The sequence below is a fragment of the Andrena cerasifolii genome, chromosome 4 (assembly GCF_050908995.1).
Source record: "Andrena cerasifolii isolate SP2316 chromosome 4, iyAndCera1_principal, whole genome shotgun sequence".
In the NCBI taxonomy this organism is placed as follows: domain Eukaryota; kingdom Metazoa; phylum Arthropoda; class Insecta; order Hymenoptera; family Andrenidae; genus Andrena; species Andrena cerasifolii.
Window position 1 is genome coordinate 12,633,362 of NC_135121.1, and position 17,265 is coordinate 12,650,626.

Here is a 17,265-nt window from a genome sequence, read left to right on the forward strand (position 1 = left end):
GCAAAATTATTCTTTCCTGTACGTATATATGTATATACACTTGAATAGTATTTTATTATTTTTAATTCTTTTTTTACTTATTTACGATTCATTTTTTTTATTTTGTGACTAAGTAAAATACGGGTGTCCTTGATAGAAGGTAATATTTCTAAATTGTAATCAATTAGTTTAAGAGACAATTTACAAGTAAGCAGATGAGTATTTTGGAGTAAAATTAGCGCGAAGCATTAGAAAGTGTTGCAATGTTTAGTTTTTCTGGTACTTTGATAAGTACATTAATAGGATTTAAGGACAACTTATACTGGTTCCTGCATTTTTTATTACACACAAAAAGAAAATAGAAAAAAATCAATTTCTCAAATTGTATTAATTTATTTATCAAACAACCAGAAAAACTAAATACTGCAGCACTTGCTGATGCTTCGCACTATTTTCATTTTACATACATTATATGCACTTTCTGATTTTTGCTGAGATACTAATCTGTTCCTTCGTCAATTTTTCATTCAACTTTTATCGAGGACACCTGTATTTTTACTTACACACAAAAACAAGCAAAAAATAATCGTAAATAAGTAAAAAAAAAATTAAAGAAAATAAAAGAGTAAATACTATTCAAGCATACATACGTACAGGAAAGAAAAATCACAAAATAATGTAATTCTACTCAGCTGGAGTGGCATTTTAAACCACTGTGCGGCGGGTGGAACGTATAAGAATATATATATACATAAGAATACACAGAATTCTATATTCGTCGATGGTTGGCTTCTGTGTTCGGTCGTGGACCGTATATGTATATACGTTTATGCGTAAAAACTCTCTTGTGAAACAAATGGGCCCGTATCTTTCTCTTTACGTAAGTTTAATGTTTGTATGTCTAGATTTGAAATGGCTTACCGCCTTGCTCGTCCAGCATTACGAGGGTTTTCATCCCGACCTCGTGGCTCTAAACAGGCAACCGACCAATCAGCGGCGTGTTAACACGTCTGGAGGAACAGGAAGCACCGTCGAAACGCTCCCTCAAGCTTCCCTCCGCGAACATACATCGACTCATACGGAGATGCTTTCTCCGTCTATCTGTTCTAGACTCGAGTCCTGTCGATTCGGTGCAATCGAAAGACTCATAGAAACCAGGATGGGCAAGCTACAGTGAATTACTTAAATGTTCGGACAAATATTTGATTTTCAAACAGAATAACTTTTTTAAAATTGTTCCAAACGACTGGAGTGTTTTCGAGAAGCACGAAGGACTACTCTACTTAACTAGGTAACGTGTTTCGCCGTTTTAAAAAAAATGCAATTGGTCGGAATAGCGTAGAGAAAAGGTTCGCTTTTTTTTTTGTTTTTTTTTATCTGAGCCTGTAATAAAAATTTCAAAATCCCGTTTCTAGATTCAAGTAAGTTTTATACCTACGCGCTGAAAATTAGACAAGCGACAGGCATCGAAATACATAGAATCTTTAAAACTGGGATTTCCACCCCATTTAGCTCATATCTACGTTAACCAATTTCGATGCAATTTTCAGCACGTATACAACTTACTTAAATCTACGAACTAGATTTATAGCTTCTAGCTTCTCAACAAAAAAAAACTCAAGTCGTTTGGACCAATTTTAAGCAAGTTATTCTATTTTAAATGGTATCCGAATATTTTCGTGATTCATGCTACGATCTCCTCGATTTCCTCGATTCGATCGTCCCTTCTCAGCCTATCCTCCCTTCCACCTTGTCTGTCGAGGCACCGCGGTAACAGGACGCTATCTTCTCCTCCGATATTCCCTTTATTGCCATTTCTCGCTAAAGCTGACCAATTACCGACCCGGAGGACGCTGTCAGGCTGGACAGCGGAGGGGCGAGAGGGCGCGTGCGACGACGATCTCGTCCTGATTCACATTAATTCTACGTCAGGCTCTGCTGCGGGGACCAGGATCTTTGCACGTGATGCGACGAACAGAGGCACGTGGGGAGTTGTGGCGGACGAGTTGGATTTACCAACTGCGAAGCTGAGAGGACCATTCCGGTCCGGAGACTCGTGGAGATCGTTCCTAGAGGGGTATCTGGTCGCTCCTCTGCTTCGATCGAGCACTCGAGAGACCAAGCCAGAGAGAGGGTCGTGTCACAGTCTGACCGTAAGGGACAACGAAAGGGCCAACGAATCTCTGCGACAGAAACAAATCGATCGACGAAGCGAAGAAGCGACTGGACGACAGTCTAAGTTCCTATCGATCGCCCAGGGGCGATCGATCTTCGAAAGCGCCGAGCGAGGGGGTTGGTAAATCCAACGGTCCAGGAGCGAAGAACTTTGAGGAAGGGGTGGGGATAAATCAATTGATCGCAGATCTGTGAAATTTCCAAGATCAAAAACAGATTAGAGACAGTCAATTTAACAGTGCCAGCTGCACTAAGGCTGGGCGGTGAACGCAGCTACGCGCTCTAATAACAGGTACACATTTCTCCGGGACTAATCGAGTGCTAAAGATCGAAGATGAATGGGGGGAGGGCGGGTGAGGGAGATGATCGGGGATGAGGGAGAAGAATCGAATGGATTTCAATCAGATGAGCCGAATGCACCGTATTACATTTATATCGAAGTGGGGCGAGATGATGCGAGAAGTCTGATTGAATATGTTGAATAGGAGCAGACAAAGGCAGAAGCAGATTAAAAAGGAAGAAATAGACACGCTTCGTTTCCAGTGTAGGCACTCGAGAGTGCCGTGGGCGCTGTAAGATACAGAATTAGAAGCTTTGTTGTTCAGCTAGAGGACAGAAAAAGAGATCAGAACCAGAGATAAACGTTCGAGTTTCCGAGTCCCCGTGGGAAGTCGTTCGTCAGCGTCTCGGTGGTCGAATAAAGAAAACGACGTTACGCTTTGGAGGATCCCGCGGGCAATGAGTCCCGGGACTCGAAGTGATCCCAGGCGCGGGAGAGAGCCGAGCAAATGTGACCGCGAGTGTGTCCTGTCCTTTCAACGAACCAGTCCCGTCAACCGTGGAGAGAAGTGTACGAGAGAAGGAAATCTGCGTGGGACCGAGGGCCGCGAAAGCAAGCGAGGGTGCAGGCCCTCGGCCACCCCCAACCATCGATTTGCTCGAGTGAATTGATATTAAAAAAAAATACATAAAATAAGACAAAAAAAAAAAGATACACAACTTGTTTCGTCCGTACTTTGTTTATTCTTTTTTCATTGTTTCTCCCATGTCCCGTTTCCTTTCGTTTCTCGCCACTTTGCTCTCGCCTTTCTTTATTACTTTCTGTTAGTAATTCTTTTTCTTTTCTTTTTGGTTCCTATTTAACTCGGCCGCTCGCGCTTCTCGACTCGTTCATCGAGAAGAGAGCCTCGATTTGTTGTTGTTTTTTTTTTTTTTTTTTTGGTTTTTTTGGTTTATTGCTGAGGGAACTGCTTACCGCCTTGATGGTCTAACATCGTCAGAGTGTTCGCTGCGACCTCCTCGCTCTACGACAGGGTCGAAGGGCCCACACGTTAACGGAAATGAAAGATCGTTCAGTGATGCGCGTGAACAACTGCGAAATCAAGTCAGAGAGACAAACAAGCAGAACCGCGTGCACGCCTTGCCACAGGAGGGATGCTTTGGTACCGCGCCGAATACCCGATCGGACGGAGGGGTGGAGAGATAAAAAAAAATACGTGATAAAACTTGTCGCGATGAGTGAACAGAAATGGTGCGACGGGGGGGGCTCTATCCGTTCCCTGGTTCCCAGGGGCCCGCGACCGGTATCGCGAGTGGAATTCCACGGGATCCGAGTCGTGTGACAAAACGTGCCGGGCTTTAATCAAATAAAAAACTCCATATTCATCTACGAAAGAAAATAATCGTGTTCGAGGTGCACGTCCGCGCGGCGGGGGCATTTAATTTTAAGAGAAAATATATCTGCCCGAGATCGAGAGAAGCTGCGGTCCCTTTCTTTCGCGGGCGAACACCTCGAGCGTGCTGGTAAATCAGAAGAAATCATAGAAGAATCGAGTGGTGACGGTGAAAAGATACAAAGGAGTGATGGCGCGCGGAAAAAAATGCCAACGTGGATGAAGAACGACGATGATGGATCGTTAGTAGCTAGAGCGATTCGTAATAGTAACTAGCTAACTGCTCTGCACGCTGAAATTTTTCACAAGTGGCGACACTGGCGTGAACGTCTGCTTGCACCATGCGCGTCGCACTGCTAACGTAAAAGTCGCAACAGGGTACCGATTTATGCGGGCTGACTCTGGATTGGGCGCGAAGGACTCATTCAGACGTTGTTGGAGAGATTTTGCGCAGTAAAAAATGGCGTATAAATAGGGAGCGTTTTCATTGCTTATGAAGTTATTAGGCACTTGATATTGGGGTGCTACTACGGGGGTAAGTGATAACTAAAGACGTCTCTCGTAATTTTCCACCCTCTTCTGTAAAATTGTTCCATGAATCTCGCTATTTACTGGTACGCCTAAAACTAGAAAAATCGGGGTGAACTTTGACTATTTTTTTGTAACTGAAAATATATTTTAATTTAGAAATCTTTATGTGCATCTGAAAGTACATGCTTTAATGTAACAATTGTGTAAATTTAAATGGAAAACTGAGAAGATTGAATATGTAATAGCAATTTTCTTTAGGCAGCTTTTTTTCAGAACACTTTCCGCGGTAACCAAAATATCTTCGGTAGTTTTTAAAAAACTTCTCTCAAATACATAAAAGACTCTAGTTCTTGTTGTAGCCGATTTTAAAAACATCAATTTGCCGCAAAACGGTGGCCGCTTGAGTACAGATGTGTGATTTTGCAGTGAAAAATCCTCCTCCTTTACTTTATAGAAAATAAACTATTACGTTTGAAAAATAGTCCTACGACAGAAATTGCATAATTCTATCGAAAACCTCTGTTCCAAATTTCAACTGAATCGGTCCACTTAGTTCTCGAGAAATATTGGTTACTGTTTTTTTTTTTTAATAATAGGTACCATTTTGAGATAAACGCTATTACGAATTCAATCTTCTTAATTTTAGAATTAAATTTATACACTCGTTGCATCGAAGTGTGTACGTTAAGACGCCCATAAAGATTTTTATATTAAAGAGTATTTTCAATGAAAAAAAATTGTCAAAGTTCACCCTGTTTATTCCAATCCTAGGTGTATGTTAACCCTTAAGGGGTTAGCACCTTTGAGGCTTAAAAAAATCGAAATTTTGTTCCTGTTAAATGATACCTTATATACATTTCTCATTTATCTTATTAGTTCGCAAAAAGATCTGAAATTTACGTATGAGTTTCAGGCCCCAAAGGTAGCCTAACCCTTTAAGAGTTTAGAACAAGATCCATCGATACATTTTCACCTTACAATTACACACCTCTCCAGCATTCGTTTAGAGTTCTCTGCGCGCGTTCTAAGTCATCCCGCATACAAACGATACATTTCTGCAGGTCCAAAGGGAATGAAGTGCCCGAGGATACAGCAGTAGAGTAATCCTCGCGGATATATCGGTGGGGGACGGAGAGAAGATGGTGACCGAACAGTACAAACTAGCGACCGGACTTTGCTTCTGTCGAGTCCCGCCACTCTTCATCGTTCTCGTCGCTGCTGGACATCGCTGTTGGTCAGCGAAACTCACGGCGAACGCTGTCCTCCGACTCGACTCGAATCGGGCTAGCCGTCGCGCTATCGCACGCGCGCGCGACAGTTCTATCAGTAAAACTCGCAGATCGACAAGCGGAGGGCGATAATAATGCCTACTTGGTAAGACGACGGTCGACTAAGAAGTACGTTGGATGCAGAGGAGGGTTCGAATCGAGGTGATAAACGGGAAATAAATATATATGTATGTATATACATACACGTGTGTAAGGCGGATGTACGCTACGTGCTGTCATACCTTGGTCTATTCATCAGTCTCTCTTGAAAAACGCGCTCGACTGAAAGGGAAACGAAGGCGCGGGTCTGGAAGGCGTTGCACTCGGAGGTGTTGGATATTTCAAGGGAAACTTCCAGCCGCCCTTCCAGAGCTGGGCATTATTCGAATACAAAATTTATGATGTATTAGAGTAATGCCCTTTATTCGAATAATGCCCAATTCGAATCAATTTTTATTCGAATAATGCCCAATTCGAATCAATTTTTATTCGAATCAATTTTCATTCGAATAAATTTTCATTCGAATCAATTTTTATTCGAATAAATTTTCATTCGAATCAATTTTTATTCGAATAAATTTTCATTCGAATCAATTTTTATTCGAATAATCTTCAAATAAAAAAAAAAGTAAGAATTTATTCGGATAATGCCCAACTCTGCGCTCTTTCCCTCTTAACCAGTGGCGCACCCAGAGAGGGGGCCAAGGAGCCCTGGCACCCCCAAAGAAAAGTTCCTTTGTACAAAGAAAACAAAATTGGATTCTATCCTTTCAATAAATTTTACCACCACCTAATGAATTTGACTGAATTTACATAAAAAAATATATTTTCATCCCTTCAACTAGGCTCCCCCCAAGATTAAATCCCGAGTGCGCCACTGCTCTTAACGATCTTCGAAGCTCGTACTTTCATTTAATCTCAGAATCGAACGCGTGCCTCGAGATGGACAGAATAGACCAACATGAAGCACCCTTGTATACAGGGAACATACCTACGTGGAGAAAACTAGCGCTAAAGACGTTTACGAGTCATCTAGGTGTGGCTTACACACTGGGTATTTACACTAAACAGGTACATGTTTATATATATATACATACATATATAAACGGCAGCTATACTGTACGTATACTCGTGTATGGATAGATACATAGATGTATATAAATATGTACGTATTCGCACGTTGACTGAAAGCGACACAGCTAAGAAGCTTCGAGTGTTCGACTACGAGAATCAGGGGAAGAAGAGGGTGGGGGGGGGGGATAGAGTTAAAAGAGAGAGAGAGAGAAAAAAAAAGAGAATGCTGGACACGCGATCCGCGGGGCGGTGGGTGTTGGCAAGAGAGAAAATAAAACAGATAGATAGATAGGTAGACAGACAGATAGATACTGACAAAATACATCGCGTATGCGTCCTAATCGAGATGCATACATCGAATACACACGAGGTAACACTTTCTACGCTCCGGATAGTACTTTATGGTGTACTGCCGCGTTGTGTGTGTAGGTGTGCGTGTCAGACACAAAGGGAGAACATAGTGACGAAGAGGCACAGAGAAGAGAAGGAGAGAAAGAAACAGAGACAGGAAGAGAAAGAGAGAGACAGAGAGAGAGAGAGAGAAGCGCCAAAAAGGGGTGGTCAGTAGAGAGGCTGAAGTGGTGGGCGTTAGAGGGTCGGACAGTGGGCGCGCAGAGGCACGAAGAAACAAAAACAGGCCGGTTGGTGAACCAGTTGAGAGTTGATAACGCGTTTAGGGCAACGATAAACACGCTCCGCACAGATTCGATTGCAGGCGTATGTATCTCGGGTCTCTCGTATTCGTGTACTGGCAGCAGCAGCAGCGATAGCAGCACCAGCGAGGGTAGTGGCTGTTTCATTGCAAGTAGTCGATATGTCTATGTCGTGTTAGTTAAATAGTATGGATGGTAGCGTCGTCTCTCACGGCGGGCCGTGCAAAAGGGCCGCGGCGAGATCAAGATTAAGGGCACCTTCCCCATCGAATCGATCCAGAAACAGGTCATCTTGGGGATTTTATTTAGAAAAAGTAAAACGTTGTGGTGGTAAACGACTTTTCAGGCTGTATTTGTATAACATTGAAGATAATAATAAAAAAAGTTTCCTTATTTTATCTACTACTGCTGGTGATACAGCAACCTTGCGGATTTGTAGAATCGTCTGAAATCAATGACCCAAGAAAATTCTTAATGTTTTCGACCAATCTTCTTCTTTCGTGGTTCAAACGTCTGCCAAAACATGAAATTACAATACCCTCCTATGACTATAGATGATTCCACGAACAATTGTATAAACTTTAAGAATTTCCTTAGTTTGTTGATTTCAGATAACTGTACAAGGCGTTATAAATTAGATAATTAACAGACAGCAGTATTAGATAAAATATGAAAGAAATATGTCATTATCTTCAATAATGTACAAATACAGCTAAAAAAGTTTTTCACCACTATAACGTTTACTTTTTTTTTAAATAACAATCCTAAGGATGACCTATTCGTGGAGTGATTGGATAGGAAAGTACCTTTAACACTTTGAATGGCGTCCACGTGCTATCGCGCCGAATGGTACCTGCTTTCACCTTCGTATTTTCTGGAAAGCAGCGAAAGTATTAGTCGAGTGTCCCTGAGTGTCGGCCGCTATTTCCTCGAGGCGAGCCAAGGGAAACTCTCTAAGGGCCATTTTCCGAAACCTTGCGCCACTCAAAGTGCTAGCCGCGCGAGCAGACGCCCACTTCTGCACCCACCCGCCGCGGCGCGACGGTTATTAGTGGTGTTAGTGGTGACGGCGGTCGTGGTAACGGCGATAGTATAGTATATATCGTTAGTATCTCGTATAGCAGGACTATACAGTGGTAGTTGGCTGTCGCTTTTCTTCGTTCAACCGCGAGTTCGCGACGTCTCGTTCGGATAACTCCGCAATACCCGCGTCGAGCCCGTACTCTAAGGCAGATTCTACCGCTACTTTCTCGGTTGCAAGGAGTCAATCGAGCAGGGAGTTGCGTGTATGGTTTACAGTTTCATCGTGGCAGTTGGTGTGGTCGACCAAGTATCTTTATAGAGAAGAAGCACGTAATCGAAACGGGCGAGGGTCGATTAACCGGAAGACTCGCGCGAAAACAGGAGGGACCGCGTTCCCCATTTGAACGCGACCAGATAACGTGGCATCGTGGATCGAAGCGGTTTCACGGCGGAACGGAACGCGCTATTAAAAGCGCGGCTCCCTGCGAATAAACGAGAGGCGGAAGGACGCGCGTGCGGCACCCTGGTCATCGAACACGCATCGACACCTCGCGATTCCCTCGTGACATACGACCGCGAGACATTCGGAAACGGCGAGCAATTTTATTCAACCAGAAATTTCGAATAGCGAATAAAAGTTAAAAAAAAAATATATCATTCCCCACGCGCCGAACAAAGTTACCCCGAGTTATTTTCTCAACTTCTATTCATTATTCAAAATTGATTTAAATAAAAAACTTTGCCGATCCCCCGTGAATGCGATCGCTGGGACTCCCTTGACAGTCGCGAGTAAGGAAGAGTCGAAAGCTAAATTAGAAAGGGAGGGCTGGTAAAACGGTCCCCTTTTGCCGAGGGAAGAAAAAAGGTCACGAGGTCGCGAGTGTTCTCGAGATAAGCGTCTATCGATTTTCCTCGAGGGGGTGACGGCGTCCTCGGGCACGATCGAAAGGAAAGCCTCTCGGGCTCCGGCGACGAATCGCGATCCCCTGCGTCACGGATCGTTGGCAGCGCGAGAAGAGCGAGCGGGGGAGGGCGCTCCACCCTCGCGGGTTTCCGCCCGCGAGAACGACGGAGCATCCGCGCCACGGGAGGGTTGGCGGGGTAGGGTGCTGGGGGGGTGTGGCTAGACGCAGTCCGTTTGTACGTGGGTGTGTATCTGTCGGTGTGGGTGTAGGTGGATGGGTGGATGAGAGCAGGCGAGGTTCCTTCTTCCTGTTGTTTACTTATATGGCTAAAAAGCGATTCACTCACCTCCCTGGTCATCGAGCGCGACCAGAGTACGGATGCCAGCCTCCTTGCTCTACGACAGACAGAGGCAGCACAACACAGACAACCACCACCAGTGTTAGAGAGTTGTTTTTTTTTTTGCAGTAGTAAGTATATAGTATAGTAATATTAGTAGTATATTAGTAGTAGTATATAGTATAACGGTTAGGTAGAGACGGAGGGTGTACGGAGAGAAGTGAATGGAGAGAAGTGGGGGCGAGAAGCAAGTTCGAGGTTTCGTTCATTTTAATCGTTCGCAAAACGGTGCTAGATTATATTATATCAGACGGGGGGTGGGGGCTTGTGCGCGTGATATATTGGCAGCAGAAGTGAGAGTAGAAGTTGATCTATTTTTTGGTTGTTACTTGTTTCTCTATTTTTTTTTTTTTTTTTGTTCTAGACGAGACGCTCTTTGTTTGATTAGCCATTTGACGCGTTCACGACGCAGGCGGATGCTGCAACGATACGCACACGTGTTTTATTTACTTATTTACATACTGTCCTGTCTGTGTGATGATGGCAGGTGGGCAGACAGGGTGGACAAGCAACGGAAACACGTTTATCACGGATTGATAGAGACGCGTTTTTGTTGTTGTTTTTTTTTTCATATATACCTAATATATATATATATATATTTTTTTTTTTGCTACTTTGGTCCTATACTCGCACGTGTAGATCGTTCTCGAATGAGTATTAACTTTGTTTCTCGAGCTCTAGATTATATTAGGCCTGTCGCTTGTTGTTGCTGTTGTTGTTCTTGATGTTGTTATCGATCATGACGATGTTGTTGTTGTAGTTGTTGTTGTTCCTGTTGCTCTGTGACTGTCGTCGCCGTTGTTGTAGGTTTTTAACTTTAACTTTTTTTTTTATATATACTTTCATTTGTCGGATCTTCCCTTCTGGCTAATCGAGATTTCGTTACGAGCGCGAGGCGCTCGCACAGACTTTGGACTCTTTTTCTCGGTACTTAATTTGCTTTGTTTTTTATTATTTTTTTTTTTTTTGGTACATACTCTTTTTACTTTTGTCGTTACCGTTGTTGTTCTGTTTCGCTAGCGCGCGACGAGTCGAAAGCGCTGTTTATTTTGGATTTTAAATATACTGGGAGGAGAGAATCTCGAGCTCTCTTCCGTAGCATCCGATACTTTCTCTCTTCTTCGTTCGAGTCGACGAACCAGAAGAGAAGAGGATCCTCGCGAGAAAGATAGCTCGAGAGAGACAGACAGATAGATAGAAGGGGTAAAGAGAGAGAGAGAGTGAAACAGTGAGGCTGAGAGAGACAGACAGACAGAGAGAGAGAGAGAGAGAGAGAGAGAGAGAGAGAGAAGTAGAGCACTACTTGAAAACAGTCTAGAAGAGTCTGAATACCCAACGAACGGAAAGGAAGGTCCACAATATAGTGTACGTAAAGGGACAAGTATCGCAGAATACAAGACGGTGTACAATACACAGTAGTCTCGTGGATAGGTAAAGTAGATCGAGTGGTATGCGCAAGACAAAAGGGAAACGAGAGGCGTCCCCGGTCGTTTTGAGTCGCGAGAACGGAGGGAGAGAAGGCCTTTCTACCCCTTCGGCCGTGTCCAACGGTTTTCGCGTCGACTGCAAATTAACACCGCCGAATTGATCCGGTTGTGATTCGCCCGTGTATTCCGGGGGGAGAGGCGGGGATGAGATACGCGGGCAGAGATCCTCGGGACTCAAACGCGGGGGCGGGGGGGGGGAGCGAAGAACGCCCGAGCAAATGTAAAAGTAGAACACACGCACACAGAAGTTGGAAAGATCGCGGTGGAGGAGAGAATGAAGAGAAGATAGAGCGGCGAGTGACCGAATGAGAGAGCCAAGAAAAGGAGCGACGGGCCTTCCTTCTCTCGGCTGAGGTGAAACCGAGGGGAGGAAAGGGGGTCGCGGCGCGTCGACTCCGATCGTCGTTTCAACTTTCAGCGGACGATACTTATTCTATCTTTTTTTCTTTTTTGTTGAGAAACCGAGGCCACCGTCCAATTCGAGCGAATTCAACGAAACAGAGAGCTCGGAAGGAATACGCCGCTCGGCGTGGAAAGAAAGAACGGATTGAATAGGCTCGAGAGACCGCGAGGGAATTACTCGTGGTCGCGGGCCTCCACGGCTCGGTCCAAGCATCCAGATCGACGGAGAGATTCGTTAAAAAAACGAGGCTCGAGATCCAAGGGCGCGGCTTTTTCGCTGCAGCGTGCTGTATTCGATCGGGGGATGGAGAGTACGAAAGAAACTCCGCGTCCGCGAACACGTTTTCTGGCAAAAGATCCCTCTCGTCGAATAAAGAACGCGAGAGATAAATGGTGGGAATTAATCCCGCACCGATCCCGATGCTTGGATCCACCTCTGAAACCGGGGACCACGGGGCTCCTCCGATTCAGCCCGTGTATCATTTCACTGGAACTAATTAGAGGCTTGCTCCTCCAGCGCGCTGTTCGGTCGCTCTCGAGCGGGAAGAGAGCCGAGTCCTTTGCCCCTTTCCTCGTTCGGCTTCGCGGACGGTGATAGAGAGAAGCGTGCGCATTCATCCGCGTAGGAAATGTGCATGAAGTGGAAAGTTTTCAGAAGAGAACAGAGACGGAGACGCGAGTCGGCCCTCGCCGAGTGGCGCGCTCTGCGGCCACGCGACGCAGCGAGGACGAAAGCGAGAGAGAAGAGAGAGATTAGAGAGAAAGAACGATGAAGAGAATGAAATGAAGGGAGCAGAGTGAACCACGGTGGAGGGGGGGGGGGCGGACACGATCACGATGCATTTGGGTGTGTCTGTGAAGAGCGACGCGGCTCGCCCCTGTGCGCTCGCGCGCCACCGCAGCCGTGGTCGGCGCGAGCCTATCCGCCGCGGGCTCGATAGGTGGCGCACAGATTCCTGCCTCATCCGCGATACCGAGGTGTCCCTCTTCACGGGGGATTGTGTGTCTCTGTGGGTGGCGAGAGTGAATGTTCTGTGCACGGAGAGGTCGCGGGTCGCGTCGAGAATGATCCGCGAGCCAGAAAAGTGACAGCACGATGCACTGAAGGGGGGGGCTGGGTGAATGAAGACAGTGTGTCGGTGGAGGACAGGCAAACACACACAGAGAAGGCAGCCAGGCAGCCAAGGCAGGCAGGCGGCAAAGTTCGCGAAGCGAGCGATCAATTAGCGATGATCCTCGTCTCCACGTTCGTCGGCTAGCCGTGTGTACACAAGCGATTGATCGATCTAGGGGCTGATTAAAGCTCGCTTCGAGAACTCTGCCTGCGAGTAGGCGGGCGAGTCCACCCCCTCGAACGAAAGCTACGCTGGCTGCGACAAATCTCTCCCGTTCCTGTCACGATACGCTCCTTCCTTCTCTTTCGCTATTTTACTAGCGAGAGGCTGCTGCTGATGCCCGATCGTGGCCGGCGTAGCTGTCGCTGGGGGATAATGCTCGCCGATGCAGGGCAGGCGATCGAGTGGAGTGTACGTTCTGTCGAGTAGAAGCAAGCGGGCACACACGTGGGCACACACCGCACACGTGACAACACGTACATACGCAGTCAGCGACGCGGACAATATCGAGGGATGCCCGGTTCAGCCAGCAACACGGATAATAATACAGAAAATGTACACGTGTACTGGTAGCAAACCCGGCAGAAGAGATCATCAGGGCGTCTCTCGGTGCCGTGTACGCGAGCTCCTTTCTCGATTAGCGCTACCGATCGAGAAACGATCCTTTTTTTCTTTTTTTTTTTTTCGTTGGACGCTCGTTTTGCTCGGCGTCGTTTACCTGGCTCGCACAGCCTCCATCGAAATTCCGAGGCAAACTTTCGGAGGGTATAAACGCCGTAACACCGTCACCGGAAGGCGGTTTTCATCACCGTTTTTTGGTCCGGGCGAGCTCATATTCTCCTTCGTTCGACGATCGGACTTAATTGTTGTTTGTACTTGTGCTTCGAGAGACACGCGATAAAATTTCCGGGGAAAAGAGGAGCTTGAAAACCCTTGTATGACGGATATTAATTATTAGTTGGACCTCGCGCGTTGGAATGCAGGGTCCATTTTTTTACATTTTATCCCGTAAATTTCATTTGCGTAAAATATATATTCCCATATCATCTAAAATTCTCGTATTTTCAAGAATATTATACTTGTACGCGAAAAACAGAGTTTTGGGGCGATGGGATTTGAACCCATGCTCTTCGGGTCCTCAGAATACTGGACAGTCGCGTTACCAATTCCCCCAACGCCGACTCTCCAAGTTACTATCTTACGAACTTCATAAACACCGAGTAGTGATCCTCTAAGCAGTGATCGGAACAACGTGTATCGTCGCTGATTGGTTGCCGCGATTTGGAGCAAAAGCGGAAGTAGACAGAGAAAGAAACTGTAAAAAAAAAAAAGAAAGACAGAAATACTGATAGAAAGAGACGGAAATACTGATAAAAAGAGACAGAAATACTGACGGAAAGAGAGAGAGAAATACTGATAGAAAGAGATAGATATGGTTTAGGTTATGTTATTTCCGGTTTTGCTCCAAAATGGCTGCGGTTATACCGATCACTCCCTAAAGGATCGCTAATACCGAGCTAACGGGGGCGCCACCTACGTGCCAATCGAACCATAAACTGTTCCCAAACGCCGAGTGCCTACATAAGTACTAATATCAACTGTAGGTACATATCCGTCAAGCGAGGGTTAAATTCGATACACTGGGCGATCCTAATGAAATCACTCGTTCGTTCACGATTATGCTTCTGCTGTAACTTTACTCTTAACATAGCGTGCAACAGTTTGGAGAAATTGTCGTAAATGCGTCTCGAGTTGAACTCGTTCAGTTACCGATCGTCGAACCGACGTCTCCTCGAAAAGTTACGGCCAACATTCCACAGATGGAGTGAAACAGAAAAAGGGGGGGGGGGTGGGACAGGTGAGGCGGAAGCAACTGAAAGAGGACCGTGCACGTACATACGAGGGGATCGTTAAATTCTTCTGACACGCCGGTCGTACGGAACCGCGAGCGAATCGATCCCAATTTCCGACGGTCCGCTTCGACTCCCGCGGCGGAGTCGGCAGAGAAGTAACAGAGACACGAGGAGGCGGGGGAGAATTTAAAATATGAGAGTCGGGTGCGTGGGAGGGGGGAGAGAGAAGAGAAAACAGAGAAACCCCTGTTAAATGTCCACGCGACGAACAGAATGGGGTCGAGGCGCACCATTCGCCCACGTGATCGTGAACGGTACCCGCGCGATCATCGATCTTCCTTGTTTCCTTCGATATCGTATCGCGTCTGAACGCGAGGTTCTCTCATTTCCGTAGCGTCCATTCCAAAGACCCTGTGTGTCGGGGGAGGGGGGGCCTGGGATTCACCGTTGCTGAAAAAAAAATTATCCTCCACCACTGGCAGCATTAAGAGTCTTTTTGTTAGGGAGGGGGTCGATTAATAGCGGCAACTGCCCCCTAGCGCATCCAGGCTCGTTCGCTCGGTCTCCTTTCTCGCAGCGGGCACGATCGACTGACCGAGATGGACGGCAGTCCGCCCGCACGTGGTCTTAACATAGCACGGTCCGTGCGTAAAGTATGTACGTACACCGGGAAAACAATCGTCGAGGTCTCCAGTGCTCGAGATACACAATGTATATGCGATACGTGCTAGTTAGTGCAGCCACAGAGATAAAGTAGCAAAAGAAACTGGAACGGAGCGACGCAATGACCTTTCAACCCCGTCACACCCCCGACCGCGTGCCTTTCAACCCATCGGCGGCGAGAGGTGCCCACCGGGAAGACGATAAACGCGACGGTAAAAAAGAGAACGAGGACCTTGCGGCAAGAGGGGTGCAGCTCATTCTTTGCCAACTTCCAGTAAATTAGGAAGAAAAGCGTTCACAAAATTATTGCTTTGACTTAACATTAAAAAGGGTCAAGAGGACGCTAATTGAAAAATATATGTTCACAGAATAAGTAGCAGTTATTGAGTTGATAAGTTTTTATTTCTACTTTTGGCGAAAAATATTCTATAATAAAAATAAAACATATTAACATTTCTATTTTTATTTATATGCAATAAATCGCTCTTTTGTTAGCGGATTAGCACCAAACGTACAACGAACGATATAGAATTCTTTTTTAAAAACTAAAAAAATGGAGCTACACCCCTCTTGCCGCAAGGCCCTCAAATACATCCCGCGAGAAACGGCACGATCAATTTACCGCGTGCACGCGCATCACGGCGCTCGATAACGCTCCCGTCTGCAACGATGCGTAGACAGGTTTAATTCGGTACAGTCTCGGCGAGCGTAAAAATAGAGGGTGGCGCGGTAAATTAAGAGTAAAAATGGCAGTTCGTTTGCCGCCGCGTTGCCAGTCGAAGTACAAACGATAAGCTCGAGCAGGTGAAGGGGTTACCGACGCCGATTGCGTGCGCCCCTTCGACAATCCAGCGACAATTCGGACAGGAGGGAAAGACAGTGAGACACGTAAGATGTACACAGACAGATAGAGAAAAAGTTCCGCAGACACACGCATAGAGGGACGTACATACACGTGTCGTGAGTAGAACATATATCGAAGATGTACACGAGCACAGACAACGAGTAATTTATGCATGTGGGAAGAGAAATGCGGAGCTGAAGAACGTAGATAGAACACACAACGCGAGAACAGCGCACGAACGCGCGACCGAGTGTCCCCCTCTCGTCCTTGGTCGCCCCAACCGGACATCGCGATTGCGTTCGCACAGGCGAGGATCGTTCGCTTCTATTTTAACGGGAGACATTTGGCGCGAAGGAGCGACAACAGCGGAATGGGACGCGACAGTCGCGCGCGTTCGTGCCGCGGATTACCGTCTGAGACCGCGTCGATGCGTCGTCTTACAATTCTTCCGAGTACACATACGCGACCATCCCATTGGGAGCGGACGATACAAAATAATATATATCGCTTGGCACCCGGTGCGACAGCCTAATCTTTTTCATTTCTTTTTCCTCCCCTCCTGGTGTCTGGGAGGTGGACGTCTCTTTGCTCTCGTCACGGGGCAAAGTCACGCCGTAAAGCCGCGAATGTCCCCGTTCGTGCGGCCATTATTTACTTCCGTGGTGGACGGATGCACGTCCGAAATGCATCCTACGCACGCAGAGGAACGAAAAAGGATGCTTCCGGCGCCGGAGCTGGGTCAAATACTATTTCAAGGAGGTCTCGACACCGCGGCCAAATTATGGCCCCCTTTTCTCTCTTTATTCATTTATCAATTCATTCATCTTTCTGTTCCACCGTTCGTTGCAATTTGAGCGGAGGCTAGCTCCGAGCGTCGCGGGCCTTTCTCTCCATTATTTACTTTATTTTACTTTGTTTCTAGCCACCGCCAGCTGAAATAGTATTTCGCCCATCTCTCTCCAGCGCGTTGCCATTATCCTTTTTTTTCTTATCGTTACTGTCATGATTGTCGTCTCTCTTTTTTTTCCAAATTCGCAGACCGTCGAGTCTACCGTTACCGAGGACAGGCCATGCGCCCGTCATCCTGCCGCGATTCTTAGTCGCGCCACGATTTCGCCAGCGACGGTCAATGCATCTCTCTAGACTCTATGCGAGACGAATATCTCTCGGGGAGCAAGATAACAACTCCGGGAATAGACATTTTATATATATATACGCTATAG

General features: G+C 46.3%; 1 protein-coding gene across 7 annotated transcripts in view; it reads right to left on the reverse strand.

The window, feature by feature from the left end:
• The window catches only part of Snap25 (Synaptosomal-associated protein 25kDa), a 41,561-nt gene that overhangs the window by 13,320 nt on the left and 10,976 nt on the right, over positions 1-17,265 (reverse strand). For 3 of the 7 annotated variants that reach the window (XM_076811493.1, XM_076811492.1, XM_076811495.1), the window contains exon 4: positions 3,410-3,458. In XM_076811493.1, the coding sequence (XP_076667608.1) occupies positions 3,410-3,458 (49 nt within the window). Of the gene's footprint in view, positions 1-900; positions 950-3,409; positions 3,459-9,627; positions 9,677-17,265 lie in introns of all 7 variants that reach the window. The other 4 variants (XM_076811496.1, XM_076811498.1, XM_076811494.1 and 1 more) reach the window with 2 other exon arrangements.